The sequence below is a fragment of the Papio anubis genome, chromosome 16 (assembly GCF_008728515.1).
Source record: "Papio anubis isolate 15944 chromosome 16, Panubis1.0, whole genome shotgun sequence".
Classification (NCBI taxonomy): Eukaryota; Metazoa; Chordata; class Mammalia; order Primates; family Cercopithecidae; genus Papio; species Papio anubis.
In genome coordinates, this window is record NC_044991.1 from 20,314,084 (window position 1) to 20,341,782 (window position 27,699).

At 50.3% G+C, this 27,699-nt stretch overlaps 1 protein-coding gene and 1 non-coding gene across 5 annotated transcripts; both read right to left on the reverse strand.

The window, feature by feature from the left end:
* Positions 1-33: 33 nt before the first annotated feature.
* Positions 34-27,446, reverse strand: SEC14L2 (SEC14 like lipid binding 2). Of its 4 annotated transcripts, XM_009217089.4 has the most exons (13): positions 27,139-27,314; positions 26,443-26,562; positions 24,925-25,000; positions 18,078-18,121; positions 17,293-17,352; positions 16,851-17,039; positions 15,181-15,276; positions 14,979-15,039; positions 13,791-13,874; positions 8,646-8,752; positions 8,424-8,563; positions 8,107-8,276; positions 34-2,312 (listed from the first exon to the last, which is right to left on the reverse strand). In XM_009217089.4, the coding sequence occupies exons 4-13, from the start codon at positions 18,087-18,089 to the stop codon at positions 2,182-2,184; spliced, it is 1,050 nt and encodes a 349-aa protein (XP_009215353.1). In that variant the 5' UTR covers positions 18,090-18,121; positions 24,925-25,000; positions 26,443-26,562; positions 27,139-27,314; the 3' UTR covers positions 34-2,181. The 4 variants fall into 4 exon arrangements, with proteins under 4 accessions (XP_009215353.1, XP_003905467.1, XP_009215354.1 ...); XM_003905418.3 differs by lacking the exon at positions 26,443-26,562 and having other exon boundaries at positions 27,139-27,446; XM_009217090.2 differs by lacking the exons at positions 24,925-25,000; positions 26,443-26,562 and having other exon boundaries at positions 27,139-27,368.
* Positions 3,428-3,531, reverse strand: LOC116270862. The gene has a single exon (XR_004179167.1). It is a non-coding gene; the product is annotated as a U6 spliceosomal RNA (small nuclear RNA).
* Positions 27,447-27,699: the final 253 nt, after the last annotated feature.

The following is a 27,699-nucleotide window of genomic DNA, read 5'->3' on the forward strand; positions in this document are numbered from 1 at the left end:
ACGAGCACTTACTTATACCAAGCTCTTAAGCGCTTTGCACGGCTTATTTCCTTTAATCTTTGCAACAACCCAAAGTATAATAGTAAGCACAGGGTTACCGGGTATCGCGTGATACCCAGTAGGCCTCATTAAGAATTAGTTCTTATTTTCATCAAAGGTAGGGAAAATGAATAACACTGGCTCCCTATTGTGGCCCCCCGCTTTCAGCCCCAGGCGCCTCTGTCTTGTAGGGCTGTATAGGACAGTCCCGTCAGCAGTTACCTCAAGCGGAACTGGGCTTGTAGGTTGGGGAGGGTAGTTCGTCGGAGAAAAGTTGGTGGCGAACTCAGCGGTCCTCAGCCCCTTGAAACACCGGCAATGCTGGCGTGGAATTATTAGACAGTCCCTAAAACCACGTGATCGCTGCTCCTTCACCGCCCTCTCACTCTCCGCCCACTGCTAACCCCGCAGGCGCTCGCCCCGACTCACACTTGGCTCGCACGGGCTAGGCGGCACGTACTGAGCAGCTGGCGGGGCGGGGCCTCCGCCCTCATTGTGAAGACGATCAGGAGCATCCTTAGTGCCCTGATCAAAGATGGCGGAAGACAACCCACCAACTGGGCCAATCAAAAGGCAAGCTGGACGTGGCCCCTTGAGAAAGCTCACGCTAGAGTCGAAGAGAATTTCTGCGCATGCGCCCAACCTATTGGCGTGAAGCGGCTGCTGGGTCCCTTAGGCCGCCTAAGTTTGGGCTTCTTGAGTGAGAGGCAGCGAGGAGCCAAGCGGTGGGCATTGAATTTCACTCCCTGCACACTGAACGTTGTTTTATTCCTGGTTAATTTTCCTAACAGCGTTGTAAACCCAGGCTGGGATGTCCTGAGCGGTCTGGCAGAGGCCCGTGTAGCCTCGGCCCCTTCCGGTCCGCGTTAGCCCGGCCTTTGCCCCGAGCTCCCTCAGCTTCGCAAAATGAGCTTCCCAGGCGGGGCCGGGGCCTGGCTCTGAGGGAAAGGCGTTCCCGCCAGGTCTAGGGCCGCCTTCCCATGTTCTGTGCAGCCCAGCACCTGTGGTTCGTTGGCGGGGCTCGTGGGATTGGGGTAAGGGCTGTGGTTTCGAGGCCGTCTGTGGCCGCCCCCAGGCCCTGGTCTGCGAGACGCTGGCCCCGCCTTTGGGCGGCCTCCTGCCTGGGGGGCCTCCAGGCCTGGCTACGCCGACCGGCATCTGAACTCCCTGCACGCGTTGTATGCCTCCCACAGAGGTGGGACTGCTAAGACCTTGCTCAGGTCAGTCAGGAAGCGGGTTGGTGGGCATCCTCTCCGAGTGCTGCTCTCTTGATCCCACTTAGCTTTTTTGTCTCGGGGTTGCTCACGTGGAGGACTGCTTGGTGAGAGGCCGGTAGCACTGAAAAGGGCACTGGAAGATCTGCTTTTAGCATTCACTCCCACCCCTAACCTCCCTGGCCCTCCCTGCAGCTGTGATCCCTGGGGGTCATTTCCCTTGTGCTTTGTTTGCATGGAGAACAGCGGGTGGGTACCCGAAGTCCCAGGAAGCTCTGAGTCACTGCCAATCATTAGTAATAAAAGAGGCAGGCTGTGTGGCCCAGGAGTTGCTAAAGTCTCAAAGTGAGGGAGAGGCCAGCCTGTCTACCCCTAAGTGGAAAGATCTGTGCTGACTCAGGCCACCTCCTGAGACCTGGGAAAAGCCAAAAGTTACCCCAGCCTCAGTGCTAAAAAGTTTGGAAGAGCTTCTGATCCCCACCGTAACTCTAGCAAACAGCTACCCTGCTACTTGTCATTGCGATCTAAACTTAGGTGTTCATTTAGGAGCAAGTTTCTCCCCGGCAGCTGACTTCCCTGAAGTGTTACGTTCCGATCTTTCCCCCTTTTCTAATTTATTTCCCTGCTGCCACCCTGTGGTACCCCCCGCCCCTTAGCTTCGCTGTCCCTGGACAGGTGAAGTTGGCACACTTTACAGGACAGACAGATCCTATCACAATGGCCAGCCCCTGGGGACTCCTTAGGTATTTGAGAGACAAGGAGACCCACTCCAGTCACTCTTCCTCTACCTAACTGAAATGAAAGCTCCTGAGGTCTGTCCTCTAGCCCAGTTTCTTTAGGCTTTAGGGTTGTGCGAAAATGACTGCTACAAGGGGTAGAAATTGGCAGGGAGACACTGAGGGGGCCAGGCCTGCTGCAGAAGAAGGTGTTATTTTGGGGTGCCTGCCCCCAGCTGTTTCATCTTCTCTTCTGAGGCTTTGTCTGGAAGCAGGACCTCCACAGTGAAATTGACCTTCTTGGCATGAATGAAGCTGTAGGTGTTGTCAAACCGCAGGACATCTGAGGGGAGGCAGAAACCAGACAGACATTCAGGCAGTTCTGACAAAGGGCTTGGGGATAGCGATTTTTGTTGATGTTTATTGACTGAGCAAGGCAGTGTGGCAGGTCATGGGGATGAAGGTAGCCTAGGCAATGATCCTTGACCTTCTGAATCTTAATTTAGCTGCGTTGACATGACATTCATGGAGAGAGAAAAATAGGCAGAACATGCCAAGTGCCAGATGAGTGACAGAGACCATCTCGTCTGTACCAGCTTGGAAGAAGAGGGCCTGGTAGACTGAAATCATGTGAAATGCTTTTTAAAGGAGTTAAGAGCTTGAACTGAACTTTGAAAGGTGGGAGGAGAATTAGCAGCAGCAGTAGCAGTTGTAATAATAACAGAAATAGCTGTGTGTCTGAGTACTGGGTTGGTAATCTATATGTTATCTCACTCTTCCCCCCAACTCTATGAGTTCAGCAGTAGTCCTGTTTTATATCTGATAAAAAGGAGTTGGTGTGACTCTTGTGCCACACAGTGAGGAAATGACAGAACTGGAGTTTCCGTCTGGTGCACATTGCTGCCTTTGTTCTGCCTGACTTGGACCCTGGAAAACCAGGCCCTGTTCAGTTTTTGACAAAAGGTAAAATGTGCAAACTTTCTGAACCAGGAATTTATCCTGCAAAAAGATACATGGACAAAGATGCTTGTTGCATCCCTATTTGTATTAATAAGAGACTGGGAAAACTCAAAAGTTCATCAAAGGAGAATTGCTTCAACAATTTTATATTATAATCCATATGACAGAATACTGATATATTTTTTTTTAAAAAGAGGTTAGCTCCATAGAAGTGACAGGAAACTGTCCACAATGTGTCCTGAGGCCAAAAAAGCAAGTTGCAGAACAGTATGTAAGCAGTTTGTAACATTTTTGTAAATACATACGTAAAAATATTTTTGGCTTTACCGCTTGGTCTGTTTAGACTCCCAGATTCTCTGATGATACCACTTTGGTGCTTGTCCTAATGGGAAAGTTTCCTCAAATCCTGTGATGAGTTTGACAGTTTGAGAATTCCTTCATACATACAGTGAATGACAGACAATTCCTGTGAATATATGTGTGTGTATATGTCCTGTTTTCTATGTATTTATTTAAGATAATCTGATTGTCATCCTCACGCAGTGGCTATACTAATCTCTGTATTGTTTCAGTTTTGGTGTATGTGCTGACGAAGCGAGCACTGTATGCCCTGTTTATTATGGAAACGTAATGCTACTAGATGGAAGATATTTGATAGGATAATAGACATCAGCAGTGGTTTCCTCTGGAAAGAGAAAATGGGCGTGCACTTGGCAGAGAAAGCTTCCACACTTTGGCAGAGGAACAGGCTGCTTTTAATCTAACCCTGTTCCTTTGAGAAGTTGTTCCATTTCAGTCAAATACCCCTTCAGGAAAACTGAATGTGAAAACAAAAACACTAGCTCTGCCCCATCCCTACCCTGGTCTTCTCTCACTGTTCCCAGCAAGGAAAAAAATACTCTGTATTTAATCCTAAGACTTAACCTTTTCCTGACCCTGGACAAAATGCATAGTTTAGACAAAGGGTAGACACACCACCCACTCTTTCCTCATGGTGTAAGGTGTTAGTCATCTATTTTTCCCCTGTACTAGAGGTCTTTCAGGGCCAATAGTCCCTCTGGCAAGAGTGAAGCTTCATCTCTGTCCTCGATGATAGAGCCTTAGCAACCAGAATCAACCATGCTGGAGGAGAGGTCCTTTGCATTGGTTGGACCAAGTACTAGGTGGATAATGGCCCTGCCTAGCAAGATACTTGGCCTCAGAAACAAGAAAGGGGTTGATCAGAGAGCCACAGGCCTGAGGGAAGTGGAGTCACTGCAGCTCCAGAGTCCGCATGGTTCATTTTGACACTAATCATAGACTCACAGAGCCCCCAGACACCCTCCAGGATAAGGCTCCTTAACTTTAGTTGGGTAACTGAGCCCCTTGAGAATCTGATGAAAGCACACAATTTGGCCGGGCTCACGCCTGTAGTCCCAACACTTTGGGAGGCTGAGGTGGGTGGATCACCTGAGGTCGGGAGTTCAAGACCAGCCTAACCAACATGGAGAAACCCCGTCTCTACTAAAAATACAAAATTAACCAGGCATGGTGGTCCATGCCTGTAATCCCAGCTACTTGGGAGGCTGAGGCAGGAGAATTGCTTGAGCCCGGGAGGCGGAGGTTGCAATGAGCCAAGATCGAGCCATTACACTCCAGCCTGGGCAACAAGAGTGAAACTCTGTCTTGAAAAGAAAAAAAAAAAAATTTTAGATTTCCTGGAGCCCATCGTAGACCTTCTGGGGCCATGGTTCCCAGTGGGAAAGGTACAACCTTACCCTCTCATTTATGTATTGAAAAAATATATATTCTAAATTAGTTCCCTTTTATATCTCTTTTCTATTACCATAGGAGGTTATGTTGATTTTTAAATTATGTGTGTAGGTAGGATGGGTTATATTATCAGGATATAATATTCAGAATTTCTGTATTTTGAATTTCACTTCAGAATAGTAAAGGGGACATTTTAGACACTATTTGCTGTAAAGAGGAAGTGTTTGGTCTTTAGGATTTAGAATCACTGCTCTGGGGGACCCCAGATTAAAATCTGCTCTGGTCTACTCCTCTCTTTTTGTTGTTGTTGTTGTTGTTTTGAAACAGAGTCTCTCTCTGTCACCCAGGTTGGAGTGCAGTGGTGCAGTCTTGGCTCACTGCAACCTCCACCTCCCGGGTTCAAGCAATTCTCATGCCAAATAACTGGGATCACCAGCATATGCCACCACACTCAGCTTATTTTTGTATTTTTTAGTAGAGACGGGGTTTTGCCATGTTGGCCAGACTGGTCTCGAACTCCTGGCCTCGATCCACCAGGCTTGACCTCCCAAAATGCTGGCATTACAGGCATGAGCCACCACGCCCGGCCATCACTGCTGTCATTTTAAGGAGAAGGAAAACCAACCTAATAGAGACACTTGCTGAAAACACTGGAAGAGTTATTGGCAAAGCTGGACTCAGAAACCAGGCCTCCTGGTGCCTGGCTGGGCTGTTTTCACCACAGCACTGCTGACCCTTTCTACAGTGTTTCCAGTCTTCTGACCACATTGTGCACTTCTAGTGGACAAAGTCCAGATCTTTCTCTGGGAATCTTTTTATTCCTAGTTGAGTATTCTATACTCATTAGGCCCTTGGTAAATATTAGGTGAGAAAACAAAAGTGAAATCAATTCAAAATTTGGTTCTCCTCCTCGGTAATTTAGTGCACTGGGATAAGGACCAGAGAAGCATGGGGAAGGTTAATGTGCTCTTGCCATTGGAGGCTGGCACAGTTTTAATTTCTCCACTGGATGACTGTTCTGCTTTCCAGGGGTCTCCTGGTTCTCCAAGGGCATTGCCCTCCTGCACATGAACTTGCAAGCTAATACTGGGTTCTCTCTGGGCTCACATCTAACCTTAGTGTGGCACCGGGTAACAGCTGATTCCCACTTCATTGTCTTTATACCTGGGAAGGGGGAACGGATCCTGTGGCCTGCCTCTGCTCCCCTTGGGAATGGGCAAGGAGCAGATCCGACAAGGCCCTGCAGGCAGGTAAAGGTTCTGGTTGGGAATAAATCCAGAAGGAGCTAAAATAAATTTGGTGGTTTGCAAGCCCGACCTGATTATGTTAAAAGTTTCATGTTCCCTTCTTGGGCAGTGTCCTTCAGATACTAAAGAGAAGATACAGGGGTAATGGACAGATGCTGGAAAATGGTTTGGGGCTCTCCTACTGGCTCTGTGACCTTGTGTCAATTACTTCCCTGGTCTGGGATTCCACACTCTCTGTCACATCCAGGACAGTCAATGGCCAGGAGGTTCTGGATCAGGACTCTAGGATTCTCTGATGTCTTCTGTCTTGATGTCTACGCAAGCTACTTTATGGGAGAGAGAACATCCCTTCTCTATGCCCCAGCTTCCCCATCCATTAAAAAAAGAATTCAAGGCTGGGCATGGTGGCTCATGCTGGTAATCTCAGCACTTTGGGAGCCCAGGAGTTCGAGACCAGCCTGGGCAACACAGTGATACCTAATCTCTACTAAAAACAAAGAAACAGACAAAAAAATTCAAGCTTATATGTATTAAGTGCCTTCTCCTCTGTGGGTGACATTGTCTGGGCTGGTGCTAAGCCTTGTTCTTGCTGAGGCGCACAGTATACGCCTTCTTCCTGAGGACCTGGCTGCTCACTAATAAGAATATTCCCCCTCCCCCGGGAGCTATATGGTACCACAGAGCATCTGTGAGGAGGGGGCAGTGGAGATGAAGGATGCCTGAGACGTGAGGAAGGAGGCAAAATCTCAGGTTGGGTGACAGTGTGGACAAGCAGAGCAGCTGAGACATCTGTGAGGCTAGTTCAGATCTGGTAGTGTGGTACTGCCATAGAAATGGGGCACAGGGCTTCTCCCATCTCCCGGCATTGTCTCCAGGATGGCCCTTCTCCCACAGGCCTCGTCCTAACAATAATAGTGGTGACTACAGTGCATTGAGTGCTTGCTCTATGCCAGGCATTATGCTAAGTGCCTCATAGAACTTATCACATTGAATCATCAGGTATCCCTGTGAGATACCCCCAGTGTAGCAGTCAGGAAACCGAAGCTTAGGTTTTGTTACTTGCCTAAGGCCATGGAGCTAGCCTTTAGTCAAGTCCAGCTCAGCTCTGATGATAAAGCCTTTGCTCTCATTGATTTTCCATTGGCTCTGACAAAAAGAAACTGGAGATTTGATTGTGGGTGTTGGGGGGGGGGGTGTAGGTATGGTTTTTCTGCTTATAAATGTAATATTAATACATAGTCATCATAAAATATATTTGCAGAAATACTGTAAAAATGAAAGTCCTCCATAAACATCCTATCACCCCAGAGATAACCACTGTTAGAGTTAGCATAAATTTCCCCAGAATTATTTTCTGTGTACACACTTCCTTAACCAAAGTGAGTACATACCATACATGCTGTGTTTCATGCTTATTTAATATGTCTCAGATACTTTACATGTCAGTTTATTCTCTTTAACATTGTACGGATGGACTAATTTATTAACAGACCTTATTATGGTCATATGGTTTACTGCCAGTTTCCCAGGCTGCCGGGAATATCCTTGTTCCTATATCTTTGTGTATTTGTGTATTTCTGTAGGATAAATTTTCACAAGTAGAATTGCTGAGTCAAGGGGAATTTTAACGGTATTACAAAGTTAAGAGAGATTAAGCACCTTTTCTGATGTCTGTTTCTCATTCTTATATTCTTGTGTAAATTGCCTGCTCATCGTCTGTGTCTGTTCTTTGGTCAGCCGGGAGAGGAGTGAAACTCAGGGGTGAAGGCTGGACTTTTGAGCAGTCCGCTTACCTTGTGATCCCATGCCCACCCAGCCAGTTCTGCCTCTGTGACCTCTGGGAAGGAGCATCCCCAAGAAATATCTGGCCAGTCACAGACCCAGTTAGACCTGGACCAGAAAGCAGACGTGTTGAACCCCTGTGATCACCTAGGACTGTGACTCACCCATAACTGGGAGTATGAGATCAAAGTCCCACCCTGCTGTTTACCAGCTGGGTCACCATAAACAAGTCTCCAAGCCTAGATTTCTTCATCTAGCAAGGAGAGGGTTGAACTGATGGCATTCCACTTCTAGTTCTAACACTCTGAGAGCCAAAAATCCATGGAGGAAGAAGAACCTCATAGGCAGAAAGCTGGACATGGGGCTTCAAGGCATTGCCAAGTAAGAGATACTTACAGATGCCAGGATCACTGCAGGTGAGGGTCCCATCTTCAGGGACCAGGTGGGAGTTGTACCTCTGGTTGGGCAGCACCTCTGTCATCTCTCCTGCCCGCTGCCTCTCCCCCATCTTGGTCTTCAGGAAAATCCCAAAACCAACATCCGCTCCATCTGACATAAACTGCCACCTGCAGGGGACATCACCAGTTTATAACATAATTCTGTCTGTGTGTGCCTTCTCCGGGGTCCTGGCACCAGGGCTTCTCCTATCCCAGCCCACCTATCAGGACCTATAGATGAAAGCTCGGGTCTCCTGGAAGGGCCCAGGCCCCTACCTGAGGACACAGCCAGGGAAGAGGATCTCATACTCCACTTGGTGGGAGGAGCCACGGGAAATCTGCACGCTGTGTTCATACTGCTGTTTCACCTGGTCTCTCACATAATACTTCTTGGGGATGTCACCCCCATAGTTGATCTAGAAGCATGGCATGGAGTGAACTGGAATATGCATTTGAGCCAGGCATCCCTGTTCACCTCCAGCCTCTGGCGGCTCATACCTTGGATTTGCACTTGGGGTTTCCATCAGGGTCAGTCATGGTACCCCCATACTCCACAGGCACCTGGTCAGGGCTGATATGTTTCAGTAAAACCTCCTTCCAATTTGCTGGCAGGAGAGGGAAGGAAGGATAGAGATGTATCTCAACACTAGGTAAGATTTCACCATAACCCTAGTGGTGTACACTAAAGAGGCAGAAAAAACCCATCCATCGCACCCCCAACACCCCGCCTCAAACTCCTGCATTAGGAGCACACAGTGCATGCATAATACTGCAGAGGGTTCAGTAGGAGCCAGAGGATGGCTCTGCCCCAGGCCAGAAATCGAGACCCTGGTTCCTGTCCTCATTGTGTCTGAACAGCTAAGTGACCTTATTCTTGCCCTGCCTGGTTATGGTGGGAGTGAAATGAACTAAGTACTTGAGAAGACTTTTTTTTTTTTTTTTTTTTTTTTTTTGAGACACAGTCTCACCTGTTGCCTAGGCTGGAATGCAGTAGCACAATCTTGGCTCACTGCAACCTCTGCAACCTCCGCCTCCCAGGTTCAAGTGATTCTTCTGCCTCAGCCTCCTGAGTAGCTGGGACTATAGGCACCTGCCACGACACCTGGCTAATTTTTTCTATCTTTAGTAGAGACGGGGTTTCACCATGTTGGCCAGGCTGGTCTCAAACCCCTGACCTCAGATGATCCACCCACAAGGGCCTCTCAAAGTACTGGAATTACAGGCATGAGCCACTGTGCCTGGCCGCGAGGGCTTTTTAAACCATACAGTGCCTTACACATGTAAGAGTATGTTATTACCCCAGGGAGGTGATACATTGAAGTACAGCAGGGTGGGGACAAAGAAAGGGGAGAAGGACATTCCATGCAGAGGGAACAGCACGTGTGGCGGGCAGGAAGCCCTGAATGCACATACCCTGTCCTGATTAGACTGAACATTGTGAGGACAGATCTGTGCGTCTTTCCCCCACCTTCCCCTACAGCTAAGTCGTGACTTAGTAAATAAACGCATTTCTGTAGAGTCACCCCTTTAATGGATTCCTTGGCTTTACCCCAGCCACCATTTCACTTCTGCTCCTATTGTTTTCAGCTGTTGAGCCACCAGTAATTTGGCTTTTTTTTTTTTTTTTCCAAATACCCAAGCTCTTTCCTGTCTAGGAGAGTTTGACTCTAGCACAGCGAGTGCTGAGAACCACTTCTCCACCAATCCAAATTCATAAATACAAGCCAGGTACAATATTTTGACACTAAAACCTGCCCATGCCTACTGTATAGAGCATATATAGGCAGCAGCTCCAGGCCCTGGGGTACAAGCCAGTGTCATGCAAGCTGGAAACCCACAGAAACTGTCCAGAGTCTGCCAGCCCTCAGATTTTTAGGGAACAAAGACCATGCAACTCCTGAGAACACAGTGTCTGTGGTCTTGAGGTGATTTAATCTGCACTGCTAAGCTCCAGTGACCAGCCCGAGTGAATTTCTCCCCTCTGTTGAAGATCCTGTACCTTCCTAGCCTGAGGCAGGTTTGGTTGAAAGAGTTTTAGGTGTGGGTAGGGGAACAGACTGAACCTCCTACACAGCTCTGCTGCCAGGAAACCAAACCGTCTCATGCCCATGGTGGGTGGCAGCAGCAGAAAAAACAAAAATCATAAAAACCTCTTGCTCAGCTTTTATAGTTCTTCCCCGAGTCCAGCTGGAGAGTTGGGATAAGGCCAGGAGGATTCTTCCCGTCTTACGGAGAGAATAACTGAGGCAACAAAAAGCAGAGAGCTGGCTGGGCGCAGTGGCTCATGCCTGTAATTCCAGTGCTTTGGGAGGCCGAGGCAGGAGGATTGCTTTATCCCAGGAGTTCAAGATCAACCTGGGCAACATAGTGAGATCCCATCTCTACCAAAAATAAAAATTTAGGTGGGTGTGCTGGCTGTAGTCCCAGCTGCTCAGGAGACTGAAGCGGGACGATCATTTGAGCCCAGGAAGTTGAGGCTGCAGTGAGCCGTGATCACGCCACTGCACTCCAGCCTGAGCAATAGAGCAAGACTCCCTCAAAAAAGAAAGAAGAATGCTTTTGTGGGGACCTAAATTTAAAAAAAAAAAACAGAGCTTGAGCTTGTTGCTGCCAGAGCTAAGTCTGGAACCCAGAAGTCCTACACTTCCCTGATGAGTTCACTTCACTCCCCGGGCCTCACTAGCACACATTTGGAAAATCTCCACTTCTGATGTGTCACCAAAAGGTGAACATTGTGAAGCCTTCCGTATCCCACTTACCTACCCTCCAAGTTCAATGCCATAGGTGGCATTCACCCTTTCATGAGCCTGTCCCAATATACCTTTTTGTTTTGTTTTTGAAATGGAGTCTCACTATGTTTCCCAGGCTGGTCTCAAACCCTTGTGCTCAAAATGGTCCTCCTGCCTCAGCCTCCCGAGTAGCTAGGATTACAGGTGTGAGCCACCACACCTGGCTGCCCAATCTACCTCTCTAGCCTTTTCTCCCTCCACTCCACTTCAGCAAAACTGAACTCCTGCCTGTCCCTGGCTGGCTTGATGCCTGTGTGTCCTCTTTGCTGGGTTTTGGGTCACACTTTGCCTTGTGCCCTGATGTTAACCCTACTTCCCTGCATGTCCATTCCCTGTTGACTTGCTTCTCTGCCAACCTCATTAATCACTTCTTCTCAGTCTTCCTGGTGGGTTCCTCTTTCTCTGCCTGCTCTTGAGCTCGGATATTCCTCAGGGTTCCACCTCTGTTCCTCTGTAGGCACTCTTACGTACTGACAAGGTTTTAGCTGCTGCTGTTATTTGATAACTCCCAAATCTCCAGACCAGAGTTTTCTCCTAAGCTTTAAACTCAGGTATTCCCAACATTTTTATATCTCAAGACTCCTTAGGCTCAACTTCAAGCTTTTTTGTTTTCCCCAGTTGAACTAATCATCACCATCTTTCAGTCACCTCTGCCAGACACTAGGAGCTCATTCTAGATTTCTTTCTCCCTTACTTCCTACATCTAGTCAATTGAGTTCTGCTGTTTTACTTCCTAAATAAGTAGTTTTTGTGGGGTTTTTTTGTTTTGTTTTGTTTTGTTTTTTTTGAGACAGAGTTTTGCCCTGTCTCCCAGGCTGGAGTGCAGTGGCACCAAACACTTACAAAGTGTTTGGGATTATGGTCCTAAGCCACTGTGCCCGGCCCTAAATAATTTTTTTTTTTTTTTTATTCAGTCTCACTCTGTTGCCCAGGCTGGAATGCAGTGGCATGATCTCCGCTCACTGCAAGCTCCGCCTCCCGGGTTCACGCCATTCTCCTGCCTCAGCCTCCCGAGTAGCTGGGACTACAGGCGCCCGCCACCACGCCCGGCTATTTTTTTTTGTATTTTTAGTAGAGACGGGGTTTCACTGGGTTAGCCAGGATGGTCTCGATCTCCTGACCTCATGATCTGCCTGCCTCAGCCTCCCAAAGTGCTGGGATTACAGGCATGAGCCACTGCACCCGGCCCCGGCCCTAAATAATTCTTAAATCCATCCTCTCCTCTGTATCCCTATTGCCACTGCCCCAATTCAGGCTTGCAATACCTCTTGCATAGACTGTGGCAACAGTGTGCAAACTGGCACCCTTCGCAATCTTGCTAGTACAGTGTCTCAGTTTAAAATCTGTAGTACTCCCCTGCTGAAAACTCCTCTGATTCCCAGTGGCCTGTAGAGTCATGTCCCACTTCTCAACCTAGTACCCTGGATTCTCTGGGGCCTGACTCCTGGTTCCCTCTCCAGCCTCAGACCTTGCCATACCCTGCCTTACATTCTATAACAGCTGCCTCTGCCATACTATGTAAGGTCTTTGTTCAATGCTCTTCTTTCTGCCAAGCAGCTTCCTGCCTTGCTCCATCTGGCAGACTCTTACTATTCCATAGCATGCAGCTTAGGTAGGCATCACCCCCTGCCTAGCTCAGGTGGAGTGAATGCTCCTGCTGAGTGCTCCCATGCACTTTGTGGTTTCCCCTTCCATACATTTACCATAGCATGCTGACAGATTTGTTTGTGTCTGCCTTCCCAGAGAGGCCAAAAGACCTTTAAGGGACCCTCCTTTTTTTTTTTTTTTTTGAGAGGGAGTCTCTGTTGCCTAGGCTGGAGTGCAGTGACGCAATCTCAGCTCACTGCAACCCTCCACCTCCTGGGTTCAAGCGATTCTCCTGCCTCAGCCTCCCAAGTAGCTGGGATTACAGGTGCCCACCACGACACCTGGCTAATTTTTCTATTTTTAGCAGAGACAGGGTTTCACCATGTTGGCCAGGCTGGTCTCGAACTCCTGAGCTCAAGCGATCCGCCTGCCTCGGCCTCCCAAAGTGCTGGGATTACAGGCATGAGCCACCGTGCCCGGCCAGGACTCTGTCTTATTCATCTTTGTAGTCTTGGCACTAGCTCGGGCCTGGCACATACTATGTGCTTGTCAAACGAAGCTGCTCCTAGTTTTCCGCAACTGAAAGCAACCTTGCTCCTGCAACCTCTGTGGCACCCTCTCTGTGACTATTCTACTGTCTTTTCTAGTTTATATCATAGCTTTCTCTCTCTAGGTCTTTTTTTAAAAAATAGGGTCTTGCTCCGTTGCCCAGGCTGGAGTGCAGTGGCACAATCATAGCTCACTGCAACCTTGAACTCCTGGGCTCAAGGGATCCTCCTGCCTAAGCCTCCAAATAGCTAAGACTACAAGTGCATGCCACTATGCCCAGCTATTTTTTATTTTTTAGTAAAGATAGGGTCTCGCTTTGTTGCCCAGGCTGGTCTTGAGCTTCTGGCCTCAAGTGATCCTTTCACCTCAGCCTCCCAGTGTTGGGATTACAGGCACGAGCCACTGCACCCAGCCTCTCTTTCTAAGGTCTTCTGTCTCCTGTTATACTGTAAGTTCCTTGAGGGCAAGAACTGGAGTTTCATTCATCTTTGAATGTACAATAATGGGCCCAATGCTTGCTTCTAGAGTGTCTGAGAGAAAGAGTTCTTAGGAAAACAGACGAACGCACTAGCTCTGCCCCAGCTTGCTCCTGGGTCCCACTGCTCCCAAACTAGCAGGGGGAGCTTTCGCCATGGTGGCTACGGCCACACCCCTAAAGCTGGACCCGATTTAGGCTACAGCCCATCCTTTGGAGTTGAGAACAGTCTGGACCACTTACCTCCCAGGACCATGATCTTCTTACGAGTGTCCTCACTCAGGAAGGGTTTGATGAGGTTATAGGCCACAGGAAACAGTTTGGGGGCTGGAACAGAGACCAGATAATGTGAGGTCGGGAGCAGTGCCCAGTCTGTCCCTGGCAGCATTCTCTGCAGCACCTTTTACCCTCCCAGCAGCCCATGCTGGGCCACATGTTCACTAGGGCTGTGGAGCCCACGTAGGCAGCCCAGGGTGTGCAGCTCAGCATGGGCATCTTTGAGGTCCAGCCTTCCCATCTGTAGAGTGGATATAATCAAATGGTTTCTTCCTATCTCATCAGGCTGGGTGGCTCAAAGGAGGTCATAAATACTGAAAGCTCTGTGAGCTGTAAAGTAGTCTGCATATGTGAAAGGCAGTCTTCTTTTTATTTTATTTTTTTGAGACTGTCTTGCTCTGTCACCCAGGCTGGAGTGCAGTGGCACAATCTTAGCTCACTGCAGTCTTCAACTCCTGGGCTCAAGCAATGCCCTTGCCTCAGCCTCAGTGAGCTCTTGGCTCACTGCATCCTCCAGCTCCTGGGTTCAAGTGATTTTTGTGCTTCAGCCACCTGAGTAGCTGGGACTACAGGTGTGGGCCACCACACCTAGGTAATTTTCATATTTTTAGTAGAGATGGGGTTTTGCTATGTTGGCCAGGCTGGTCTTGAACTCCTGACCTCAAGTGATCTGCCCACCTCAGACTCCCAAAGTGCTGGGATTACAGGAGTGAGCCACTGTGCCTAGCCCTATTTTTATTTTTCTGAGATGGAGACTTGCTCTGTCACCCAGGCTGGAGTGCAGTGGCACAATCATAGCTCACTGCAGGCTTAAACTCCTGGGCTCAAGCAATGCTCTTGCCTCAGCTTTGAGAAACTGGAACTACAGGCATGCACCACCATACCCAGCTCATTTCCTTAACTGTTTTATAGAGATGAGGTCTTGCTATGTTACCCAGGCTGGCCTCAAACTCCTGGGCTCAAGAGAGCCTCCCGCCCCGGCCTCCCAAAGTGCTAGGGTTACAGGCGTGAGCCAGCACACTAGCAGGGGCAGCAGTCTTCTGAACATGTCCTTAGACCCCTCTTTTGGCTCACTGTTTGGCCCTCCATCTGCCCCAGTCATATTTTTGACCCCTCTTTTCCATCTGGCTTTATCACAAGAAATTCCCAACTTACCTTTAACAACAAAAAGACGCTTCAGTGTTTCGGGATAATTTTCCTCAAACATGCAGAGAAACTGTGGAAACAATCACTCTTGATTCCAGCAGGCTCAGAATCTGCCCCCATCGCCTCACCCATCCCACAGGACAGCCTAGCAGAGGGGCCCACTAGTCCTCCCCTTACCTCTGCCCCCTTCCTCCCCACCCCTGCCCCTCACCTCTCCATAGGCCTCCACAGCAGGCTTCCAGAGATGCTTGAGGCCAAGCCCCTCACAGTCATAAATTATGGTGACGGTCTCCACCTTCTTCCCCAACTGCAGGGAACAGAGAGCAGGAAGTCTTGTCAGGCTGTCCTACTTCAGAAGCCCACTCCAGTCCAAGGCAAATGATTGCACTGTGCACCCATAGAGCAATCAGAGCTAGTTAGGGCCGGACCTAGAGTTTTCCAAATTGAGATAATCACCCCAGGCCAGAATTGTGGCCTAGGTGAGTCATTCTTCCTGCTTAGGTCTCTGTGTTCTTATCCAGTACATGACTGGGTGGATCTAGATGACATCTGAGATGGCTTTGGTTCTGCAGTTTGGCCTGATGGCCTCCCCCTTCCTGAGTCACTGTGTGCTCTGTGCACGGTACCCACAGAGCCACTTAAACGCCCGAGCACAGATGTTCTGTGCACCCTGAACCCTCAGGTGCATCCACGTCTAATGCTTCCTGCATCCCCAGCTCCGCAGGGTCTCTGCGCACAGTAGGCTCTCTGTGAACGTTTGCAGATGAATGTGGGAATGTTCCCGGACTTTATGGCATCATTTCACTGGATCTTTACAACTGCTGAGAGGAGGGCAGGAGGGAAGTGGCAGCTCCTGCTTGTTCTTCAGCCTTTTTCTCAGTAAGGGAATCAGCTATCCTTATCTTTTTTGATGCAGGGTTCTAGCCCTGTTGCCCAGGCTGGAGTGCAGTGGTGCGATCACGGCTCACTGCAGTCTCAACCTCCCAAGTTCAAGTGATCATCCCACCTCAGCCTCCCTAGTAGCTGGTACGTGCCACTATGCACAGCTAATTTTTTACTTTTTTTGCAGAGACAGGCTCTTGACATGTTATCCAGGCTGGTCTTGAACTCCTGGGCTCAATCTGCCCACCTCAACCTCCCAAAGTGCTGGGATTACGGGCATGAGCCACCACACCCAGCCATCCTTATCTTTTTTGAATACAGAATTAGAGAAGCAAGAATCTGAGATCATCTGCACCAGTGGTGCTCAAATACTTGCTCAAGGATGGGTTGGTCCACAATAAGATTTCACTGGGTCCCCAGATAAATGAGAAAAATAACAAAAACGTAGTGAGTTTTTTATGAAGCTAAATTTATTCAATGTAAAGGACTGTTTTTTTTGTTTTGTTTTGTTTTTTTGAGATGGAGTTTTACTCTGTCACCCAGGCTGCAGTGCAGTGGCATGATCTTGGCTCACTGCAACCTCCTAAAAGACTCCTTTTTAATCTGAGATTATTGCCATTCTTATAGTTTTGGGTGTTAATGATGGCCACAATAGATGATCATTGTTTTAAAGTCCTTACATGGCAAAATAGACATATGGGAATATTCTAAAACTTGGAAATGTCACTGGTCTAGGAAATCCCAAAGCCTGGCCCTCAGCCGGGTCCAGTGGCTCACACCTGTAATCCCAGCACTTTGGGAGTCCGAGGTGGGTGGATCACTTGAAGTCAGGAGTTCAAGACCAGCCTGGCCAACATGACGAAACCCCATCTCTACTAAAAAAGTTTTAAAAACTAAAAAAAAACACAAAAAACTCTGGGCCTTGGCCCTGAAGCTGTGTTTATATTCCTGTGTGACACCCCAGCTTCTGCTGGAATGCCTGTACTGTGGTCAACTCACCTTCGTGGTCTGGCGGGCACACTCCTGCAGAAGCAGCTCACACTCCCGCATCTTGGTCCTGAGCAGGTCCTGTTTGGAGGCTGAGAACAGCAGACCCTTGGCATCCAGAGGTCCAATTATGTCGTACCAGACTGGGCAGCCATCCATGTCATAGCCACACATACCCCCTGACAGATACTGTTGGATCACCTGGGCAAAGACACAGAGGAGCCGCCTGGTCAGCAGGCACCCATACCTTGCCTGGACCAGTGAACTCCGGGTTCATCAGTATCTTTCTCTATATCCCTCCCCTGGGTACCAACAGATGCCCATTCTGGACCATCAGGGCTCAGTGGGCATTGTCAGACCTTTCCTCTAAGGATCCAAATCCAGTGGACCCAGGACCCAGGTTGTGGGTCTGAAAGGCCTAGCATAGGGATGAGGTGGGATAATTTGTGCTCACCTCTGGAGGCTGCCAGCTAATGATGTTGTCAATGTCCTTTTGCTTTCGAAACTCCACGTGCTACAAAGACACAATGGGGAAATTTTTAAAAGGAGGGATGGACAACTGGGCATGGTGGTTCACACCTGTAATCCTAGCAATTTGGGAGGCCACGGTGGATGGATCACTTGAGGCCAGGAGTTCGAGACCAGCCTGGCCAACATGGCAAAATCCTGTCCCTACTAAAAATAGAAAAATTAGCCAGCCGTGGTGACACACGCTTGTAATCCCAGCTACTCAGGTGGCTGAGGCATGAAATCTCTTGAACCCAGGAGGTGGAGGCTGCAGTGAATCGATATCGTGCCACTGCTGCACTCCAGCCTGAGCCTGGGTGACAGAGCGAGACTCTGTCTCCAAAAAGAAAAAAAGAAAAGAAAACAAAAAGCAGGGATGGTGGGGGAGGTTTAATAGGCACGTAGCAATAAGCAACAATGTGAATGGACCACCAGATCGTAAGTGGTCACCAGAAGGCATTAGGCAGGAATGGAAAAGAAGGCCCTGCCTGTGTTAGAGGTCCTAGCAGAACAGATTACCATTCTTGACTGGCCCAGAGCTATGAAAGCCTGTGTTGCCAGGGAAGGGAATGCAGTTTGTCCCAGAGGGATAAGGCAACAGTGGTCAGCTGATACTCAGAGCCAAAAGCTGTGATCGGGATGGGAGGTGCAGCAAAAGAAGTCCACGCAAGGAGTGATTCTGATGGGGAGGAACTGAGGCAACAGTGGGATTCAGAGTCAAACGTGTCTTACCTTCCGGAGCATGGCCTCCGACTTCTGCAGGTCGAAGCTTCTCGCTGTAACAGGGAAACAGTTCTGGTCAGGGTTAGGTTAGCAGGACTGGGTGTCCAAGGATGGGGAGATTCCCATATTCCCATCACAGGGCCAGTTCCTCTCAGTCATGTCTCCAGCTAACCCTCAGACCATCCCACAAGCAGAAGCTAACATGAGAGCCTTTACTGAGAGCTTCTGGGGCACCAGAGGCCCCAGGTTTGCGAGGAGAGCAGGTCAAAGTTCAGGGCAGCTGGGGGCAGCCATTGTAACTTCAGGGTCAAAAGAGCTTTACTCCAGTGTTAAAATCAACTTAAAGGTCTTCCCTCCTCTCAGCGAAAATGAACCCTGGATCCTCTTATCATTTGGCCTTCCCCCTTACACAGACAAACTTTATCTCTTCCACAGTCTCACATCCAATCCTGAGACCTTAACACCATGGTTCAAAGATGAACATACCAGCCTGGGCAATACAGTGAGACCTCGTCTCTCCAAAGCAAAAACAAAAACAAAAACAAATTAGCCACAGGTAGTGGCATGTGCCTGTAGTCCCAGCTACTTGGGAGGCTGAGGTGGGAGGATTGCAGTGAGCTGAGAACTCACCACTATACTCCAGCCTGGGTGACAGAGCAAGATCCCAGCCCAAGAAAAACAAAAAACAAAGATGAATATAGCTGCCCCTGTAATCTGTGGCAGAGCTGGCAGAACAGCCCGGTGGGATAGAGGAGTTGATGAGCCTCCACCCAACCTTGTCCTGTCCTCAAAGGGCCCACACGTTCCCTAAAGCCACACAAAGGGTCTGCCTCCCAGGGCTCCTGACAAGTTTCAGAATTCAGTTTCACCTGGGTCACCTCTTTATGCATGATGCCCCAAAAGTTGTCCTGCTCCAGCTTGAACACAAAGACCTCACTGACCCCCCAAGGCCACTTACTCCCAGGTAATCATAGCTGCAATTTGCACTCAGCTGTCATGATATACTGAGCTGAGATTCATTTCAGAGATACTCCGAGATTGGGATCGCCTCCTCAGCCACATGACAACACTTCTAAGACTGGAAAATTCTGTGCTGTCACCCTGCATCTCCCCTACCATCATGCTGCCCATCCTTGGAGCCTTTACCAAGCCCCACAGCTTGGTCTCAAGTCCATGCAAATAACTTCCCTTTGAATATTTTCCAGTTTTCCAGGGCCCCCTCAGAGTGTGCTCTTAAGAGCCACACAGAGCCCCAGGTGTTGTCTAATAACTTTCTTTTTCTTTTCCTTTATTTTTTATTTTTATTTTTTTGAGACAGAGTTTCACTCTTGTCTCCCAGGCTGGAGTACAATGGTGCGATCTCAGCTCACTGCAACCTCTGCCTCCCAGGTTCAAGCGATTCTCCTGCCTCAGCCTCCTGAGTAGCTGTGATTACAGGCACGTGCCACCACACCTGGCTGATTTTTATATTTTTAGTAGAGATGGGGTTTCACCACGTTGGCCAGGCTGGTCTCAAACTCTTGACCTCAGATGATTCACCCGCCTGGGCCTCCCAGAGTGCTGGGATTGCATGAGCCACTGTGCCCGGCCTAAGAACTTTCTTGTCAACAGGCACACCCTTAACTCAGGCAGAGCTTATAGGCACTGAAACCCCCCCCCAAATCCTTTTCACCTGTGCCACTGCTAAGCCTCCACTGCATACGTGGAGAGGAGAGACCTTAGATCCTTCCCTATCAAATTTCCTCATGTTACAGTCAACTTCAGTCCATCCTTTAAACAGTTTTGAGATCCAGATTCTGATCAGTTTTGCCATCTGACCTATGAACTGTCCCTCCCAGTTGTATGTCCTCTGTGGATTTGGCATCTAGATCTGCTGACAGCCCTGGAACCTGGGCCAGACAGGCTGCCCTCTGGACTGTCACTGGTCCCTTAACCATCGCTCTCTGGGAGTGCCGAGCACATTCCCTGACTCTGCTGTTACAAAAATCAGTCCCTTCTCCCGGGCCCATAGGCTCCCTCAAGAGATTTGACCAACGCCACACCCATCACAGGTGCCAGACACATCCTGGCAGAACTGAATCCCATCCTTCTTCGTGTGCTGCCGCGATAGCATGGGACAGCTTTTAGAGGAATATCTTCTGGGTTTGCTTCCCAGCTCTTCATTTCTCTGCTTGACCTTGGACAAGATCCTGTGCACCTCTGACCAAATCATCTGATAAGCTAGAAACACTTGGAAGATGCAAGGCACTGTCCTCTCAAGATGGGGGAGTTGGACCATGAAAATGAGAATCTTCCATAGGAAGGACACCACTACTGTGAGAAGAACCCTTATCTTCCTAGGGAACAGGAGTGGTGGCGAACTGTGAGCCCCTTATCGTGGGGAGGCTATCCAGTTAACCCTTATCTGCCAAGGCCCAACATCCAGCATCTTCTGTGAGGGCTCTCCCAGAGTTGCTACCTGCTCCTGGCAGTACCACACCTGGGGCCTCCCCATGCCTGATTGAGGCTTCTCCAGGCTCCTGCTGACCTGGTCAGGGGCAACTCAAAGCATGACTTGGGGCACTGCAAGAACCCAGCTCAGGAACAGCCGTCTGGGTGGTGGTGGTTCATTCATTCCCTAGACCTGTAAAACGCAGAGACTCAGACTGGCTCTGCCTTCCTCCCAGGCCCTCCACCACATCCTTGTTTTATCCTGCTGTCTGATCCTTCTTGCTGGGGTGCCCAGAGCTCAGCCTTAGTCAGGGGGAAGCAGAGGAGACTTGTGGACCTGCTCTCCGTGCCTGGAAGCCAGCAGAAAACTGAAGCCCTCAGTGGAGAAAGGGAGGAAGAGGAGCCCCAAGCCCACACCTAGGTTAGGGACAGACATTCTGCTAGTGTGTGGCTTTTTTGAAAGGTCTCTGTCAGATTGAAGGAGAGAAAGAGAAAAGGCTGTTTGTTTTCTTTGAGACAGAATCTTGCTCTGTCGCCCAGGTTGGAATGCAGTTGTGCAATTATAGCTCACTGTAGTCTCAAACTACTGGATTAAGCGACTTCCCACCTCAGCCTCCTCAGTAGCTGGGACTACAGGTGCACACCACCACACCCAGCTAATTTTTCTTTTTCTAAGTAGAGGCAGGGTCTTGCTGTGTTGCCCAGCCTAGTCTTGAATTCCTGAGCTTAGGTGATCCTCCCACCTTGGCCTCCCAAAGTGCTGGGATTACAGGCATGAACCACTATGCCAGGCCTTGGTTTTTTGTTGTTATTTTTTGAGTTTTGTGGTTTTTTAAGGACAAAACAAACAAACAAAAAAACCAATTGAGATTCATATTAGGTTCTGACCAGGCCTGAGCTCCTGCTCGGGAAATGTGAGGCACAAATGAAATGCAGAGGAGACACTTCCTCTGTTGTAAGAGGCTGAGCTTGGCTTTAAGGAGCAGGGGTGGCTTCCTGGAAAGGATACTGGCCTGGAGGCTGGAGCCCTAGGTTTCTGCCCTGATTCTGCTTCACATTAACTGTGTAACTTCAGGTAAGTCCTTTCCCCAATCTGAGCCTGTTTTCTCATCTGGCAAATGAGAATGACCACACTCTTTGAATGACCGCCACTGTGAGGGGGTAGGTTGTGCCTGAAGTATGAGGCTCCCCAGGAATCGACAGACCAGCTGCCAGGACCCCTCACTGGCCCCTGCCTCAGTAAGAGAGCTGTTATTGCTGTTCAGTGGCTCTCAGAAACCATGCTTCTCCCCGGAACAGCAGCTCCCTAGTCTGCTGGATCATTTTGCAACTGGCCCTTTAAGAAGGCTACTATCTTCCCACTCTCTCCACCCACCTGCTTCTAGCTGCAGCCCTTCAGCAAATGCTGGGCCAAAATTTCCTCCAGCCTGGACTGATTCCATTGCCGCCCCCACACTGCCCCTCCACCCTCTCTGGGCGGTAGACTGGGGTAGGGGGATGGGATGGAAGCTTTTTTGGGGAAAGGGGCAAGTGACACTTCCAGAGGCTCCTGGATGCATCTGCTCTCAGATGTTTACAGGCAGCCTCTCAGGAGCACGCCAGCTCTATGAAATTTCTGGAAAGAAAAGGAAAATACATTTCTTCACCTGCCCCCAGACTCCTAGGGTGTGCATGTGCATGTCTTTATGTGTCCATAAAGAAATAATAGGGCCAGTCACAGTGGTGTGTACCTGTAATCCAAGCTACTCAGGAGGCTAAGTGGGAGGATCACTTGAGCCCAGGAGTTTGAGGCCAGCAAGACCCTGTTTCAAAAATAAAAATAGGCCAAGGCGGGCGGATCGTGAGGTCAGGAATTCGAGACCAGGCTGGCCAACATGGTGAAACCCTGTCTCTACTAAAGATACAAAAAAAAATTAGCTGGGCATGGTGGCATGTGCCTGTAATTCCAGCTACTTGGGAGGCTGAGGCAGGAGAATCGCTGGAACCTGAGAGGCGGAGGTTGCAGTAAGCTGAGATCGCACCATTGCAGTCCAGCCTGGGTGACAGAGTGAGACTCTGTTTCAAAAATAATAATAAATAAATAAAAAAAATAACGGCCAAGTGCGGTGGCTCACGCCTGTAATCCTAGCACTTTGGGAGGCTGAGGTGGGCAGATCACCTGAGGTCAGAAATTCGAGACCAGCCTGGCCAACATGGTGAAACCCTATCTCTACTAAAAATACAAAAATTAGCCAGCGTGGTGGTGGGAGCCTATAATCCCACGTACTCAGGAGGCTGAGGCAGGAGATTCACTTGAACCTGGGAGATAGAGGTGGCAGTGAGCCGAGATTGCACCATTGCACTCCAGCCTGGGCAACAGAGCAAGACTCCATCTTTAAATAAATAGATAAATAAATCACTTGAGACCAGGAGTTCAAAGCAGCAGTGACCTATGATCATGCCCACTGCCTGGGCAGCAGAGTGAGACCCTGTCTCAAAAAATAATAATAATTAAAATTAAAATAATAGGGCATAATTTGTACTTTAATATTTTAGGATATGATTCTACACCACAACTTAAGCTCTGCTAGAACATAGTGGAATTTTCTGATTGGATGTAGTGGCTCACACCTGTGATGCAAGCACTTTGGGAGGCCGAGGCAGGTGAATCACTTGAGGCCAGGAGTTTGAGACCAGCCTGGCCAAGGTGAAACCCAGGTCTCTACTTTAAAAAAAAGTAGTGAGACAGAGTCTCACTCTGTCACCCGGGCTGGAGTGCAGTGACACAACCTTGGCTCACTGCAACCTCCACCTCTGCTAATTTTTTTTTTTTTTTTGAGACGGAATCTCAAATTTATGTCTCCCAGGCTGGAGTGCAGTGGCGTGATCTTGGCTCACTGCAAGCTCCGCCTCCCGGGTTCACGCCATTCTCCTGCCTCGGCCTCTGGAGTAGCTGAGACTACAGCCGCCCGCCACTACACCTGGCTAATTTTTGTATATTTAGTACAGACAGGGTTTCACCATGTTAGCCAGGATGGTCTCAATCTCCTGACCTTGTGATCCGCCTGCCTCGGCCTCCCAAAGGGATTACGGGCGTGATCCACCGTGCCCGGCCCACCTCCATTAATTTTTTTGTATTTTTAGTAGAGACGGGGTTTCACCATATTGGCCAGGCTGATCTCAAACTCCTGACCTCGTGATCCGCCCACCTCGGCCTCTGAAAGTGCTGGGATTACAGGCATGAGCCACTGTGCCCAGCCTACTTTTTGAGATGGAGTCTTGCTCTGTCACCCAGGCTGGAGTGCAGTGGCATAATCTCAGCTCACTGCAACCTCTGCCTCCCGGGTTCAAGCGACCCTCCCACCTCAGCCTCCTGAGTAGCTGGGATTACAGACGCCTGCCACCACGCCCAGCTAATTTTTGTATTTTTCAGTGAAGATAAGAGTTTCACCATGTTGGCCAAGCTGGTCTCAAAGTCCTGGCCTCAAGTGATCTGCCCGCCTAGCCTCCTAAACTGCTGTGATTACAGGCGTGAGCCACCGTACCTGGCCATAGTGGAATTTTGTTTATTATTTCTATGTCTGTTAATAAAATTTCTATATAGAGGGGGGAAAAAAAGTGTCAGAAGAATCAGGGAGGGTGGCACATGACCTGAATCACAGGAGAGGAGAGGAGGGGAAGGAATGGAAACATCTCAGGGATTGGGGAACCGGGCTGAATTTGACCCTCATGCCGGTAGAAATGTGTGCATTTCAGCACCACATGCAGAGCTCTGTCATGCCACGTCTGGCAGCAGGCAGGTTTTGTCCTGCTCTTCCAGAGGAGGATCCTAGGGAACTGTTTACTCTGAACCAGGCACCACAGCCAGGCCAGGGAAGAGCTGGAACCAGGACCTGGGCTCTAGAGCCTGGTGGTGGTTTGAGGAGACTCTTGTCACCCTAGGTCAGGCTATGCCCCTCAGGTTCCCCATGCACTCTATCCCTCCCTCAAGTTGCCTAAACTGTGGTCTGTAGGGATCTGCCATCACACCAGGGCATAGCAGGGGCCAGGACTCTGGTTCTACACTCGGCTCTGTCTCTGACCACCCACATGGCTGGGGCCTTTCTCACTTTTTCTTCAGCCCATTTCCCCAACTCCCTCAGCAGAGCAGATTTCTCGAGTGGATGGAAAAGGCTATGGGCCAAGGGTCAGCCAACCTGGACTCTCCCCTTTTCTCTGCTTGCAACTCGCTCACTGTGTGGCTTGGAGCAAGTCACTTCACCTCTCTGAGCCTCAGTGTCTTTATCCACTAGGAGGGTTGAACTTATGTCATTGTCAAGGGCCTTTTGGCGCTAAAGGTTGGACACTCCAGATGCCCCAATTGCCAGGGGCAGGGTTTTCAGAGGGTGCCATTCTGTTGCCCAGAACAGGCCCCTGCCGCAGCCTCCCGCAGCCCCTCTTCCCTCACCTCGGAGCCAACGCAGGAGAAAATAGTCATCTGGATTTGGCAGGGCCGGCAGCACATCCTGGACATTCTCCCGAAACTGTAGGGAGAGGCATCGGGGTGAGTGGTAGGGCCCACCCTGACTGCCCTCTGCCCAGGACTCTCCACTGAGGTCTTTGCTGGACCCCTCTTTAACATGGTTCAACTCTGCAGACACTACCTGGGCACTCATCCTGCCTGGAGTACTCTCTTGTCAGGGGGTGCCAGGTAGCAGGGCAGGAGGTGGGAAAGGAGTGAGACACTGCCCCTGCCCCACAACAAGGGCTCCCACACACCAGTCTGGGGGCAGGCAGAGGTGTTCCCAGCTAATCGTGATAGTAGGCACTCTGGTACGGACTACAGTAAAGACTGTCAGTTTACCAAGCACTCCCTGTCACCCAGCGCTGATCCTGGCACCGTAGCTTATTTACTCCTCACTCACAACCTGTAGAAGGATTGTCCCCATTCTACAGATGAAGGAATTAAAGCTCAGAGAGGCTAAGTAACATGCTCAAGGTCAAACAGCTAGTCATTCGCAGAGCTGGGTTGCAAACCCAGGTCTGTCTGAGTCCAGAGCACATGCTGTTTCCACCATGGTCTTCTGCCCCATGGAATGGTGAGGAGTTTGCTGGGGAGCAGAGGGAAGAAAGAGGTGGTCTCACATCGCTTCCTATAAAACTTGGCATTTGTGCTGGGCTTGGAGGACTTCAAAGGCATCAGGGGGAAGGAGGCGGGCAACTCAGGTGGAGGGAACGGTTCCAATAGGGGAAGCCAGGAAATGGGAAAATGCAGGCAGTGCCAAACAAAGGAGGTGGATACTGACCTCAAGGGACAGCTACACCTACCTCCAACCTCTCACTCCCTGGTAGGTGAGCGGGCCCCCATATGCCCTCCCTGAGCCTCCTGCTCCCAGCCATTGACCTTTCCCTGGCCACTGACCTACAGGGCAATCCTAGAGGAGACTAACGAGGACTGGCCACCTCTGCCCCTTGCCTAGGTCGGCCAGGGACTCAGACCCCCCCACCCCACAAAGCAGCTCCCAATGCTCCAGGGAAACTGCTCCTCCAAACTGCAGGCATGAAGCTACCCCTCTCTAAGGACCCTAACCAGCCCCTGGTCTCCAGTTTAATCACCACCTAATCCCTTCTCTGTCTGACCTCTCCTGCGAGTCAGCAGTAAAATCTGAAGCCTCCCTGTCCAGACTTCCTGGGATGGGGGAGGCCCAGCCTGGGACAAAGCCTTCATGGAGCTGGTGCCTCCCCACTGCTGTCAGTGGCAGGAGACATCTGCCCCCCGCCCCACCTTTCCCAGCCATGGAAAACTCCCCAGCTGTGGAGCCTCCAAATCTTGGGGCCAGACCCAATCGGCTCTTGCCCAGAGAACAGCCGACCTCCTCACTCCCCAGGGGTGACAGAGAAGAGATTTAGTTGGTGAAGAGGAAGGTCCAGCCCTCAAACTGTTGCCCCCTCCTTGTCACAGGTGCCAAGGCAAAGCCAGGCTCACCTTCTTGCCTTCTGAGGAGCATAAACCTTAAGTCCTGAGCCAGGCAGGGGTCTGGGATGCAAGACGGGATGGCTGGTCTCAGTTCAAACTAACCCCAACCCAGTGCGTCATGGGGGGAGCCTGGAATTCACACATGGAGGTGTTCCCTTCAACATCATCTGGTCCAACCTCCTCATTCCATGGCATCAAGGAGCAAAGAGAAGGGCAGGGTTTTGCCCAAGGTCTCACAGCGGCTTGGTGCTGGGGCAGGAGCTATCCAAGTCTCCCAAGGAGCTATCCAGAGCCCTTTCCACCGTGCCACTGCCCCTGCAAGAAGAAAGCCTCCCGGAAATGGGAGAAAACTTGGGCCCCTGCCCCTGCCCCTGCCCCAGGGCCCGGCTGCCAGTCTCAAGGATGAATGTTGCCTTTGTGCGCTCAGCGGCCTCTGGGGACTCACAAGCAACCACTTCTTCCCAGGTGGCACTGCCACGGCTGCTTGGAGCTTGGGCGGGGGGTGGCCAAACTTCCTGGGATCTTGAGGGTGGCAGAGGGAGGAAGGAGCCATCCGGGGCGCAGGCCAGGCTGGGGCAGCCGCCTCTGCTCCCGCCGCCGCCCGCCACGGACCCTCGGCCCCCATCAGCCCCGTCCCTTCTTGCTGCCGCAGGAGGGCGAGGGCCACAGCCCGGGGCGGGAGCCCGGGCCAGGGCTAGGGCTCACCTTGGCCAGTGCCTCCTTCTGTTTGGGGCTCAGATCCCCGACTCTGCCGCTCATCGTGGCTCAACCGCAGGGATGGGGTTTGGGGGCGGGAGGCCGCGGGTGCGGCAGCTGATGGAGCACAGACTCGTCCTCGCCGCCACCCGGAGTAAAGTCCCAGCCTTTTGCCCGGGCCGCGGAGCTGGCAGCCAAGCCCCGCCTCTTAAAGGATCCCGAGGGGCGGGGTAGGGAGCGCTGCACTGGGGCGCGGGAGGCTCTGACATGGGCCCCCTCCGCCCTCCTGAAGTCAGAAACCCAGGCAGGAAGCGAGCAAGTGCGCCCACCGGGACTGAGGCCAGTCGGCATCAGAAGGGCAGGGAGTCTCAGTTTTAGTTCCAAATTTACTCTTAGCTCATAGTGTGACCTTGGGCGAGGCACCTGAGCTCTCTGGGCCTCTGAACAAGGAGGGATTGAAAGGTGCTATCTAATGAGCTCTTCTAACCGGGCTCCCATAGTGCAGGACTGCACAGCATCCTGCACACAGGGATTGTTCTGTTTTTGTTTTTGTTTTTTTGAAACGGAAAC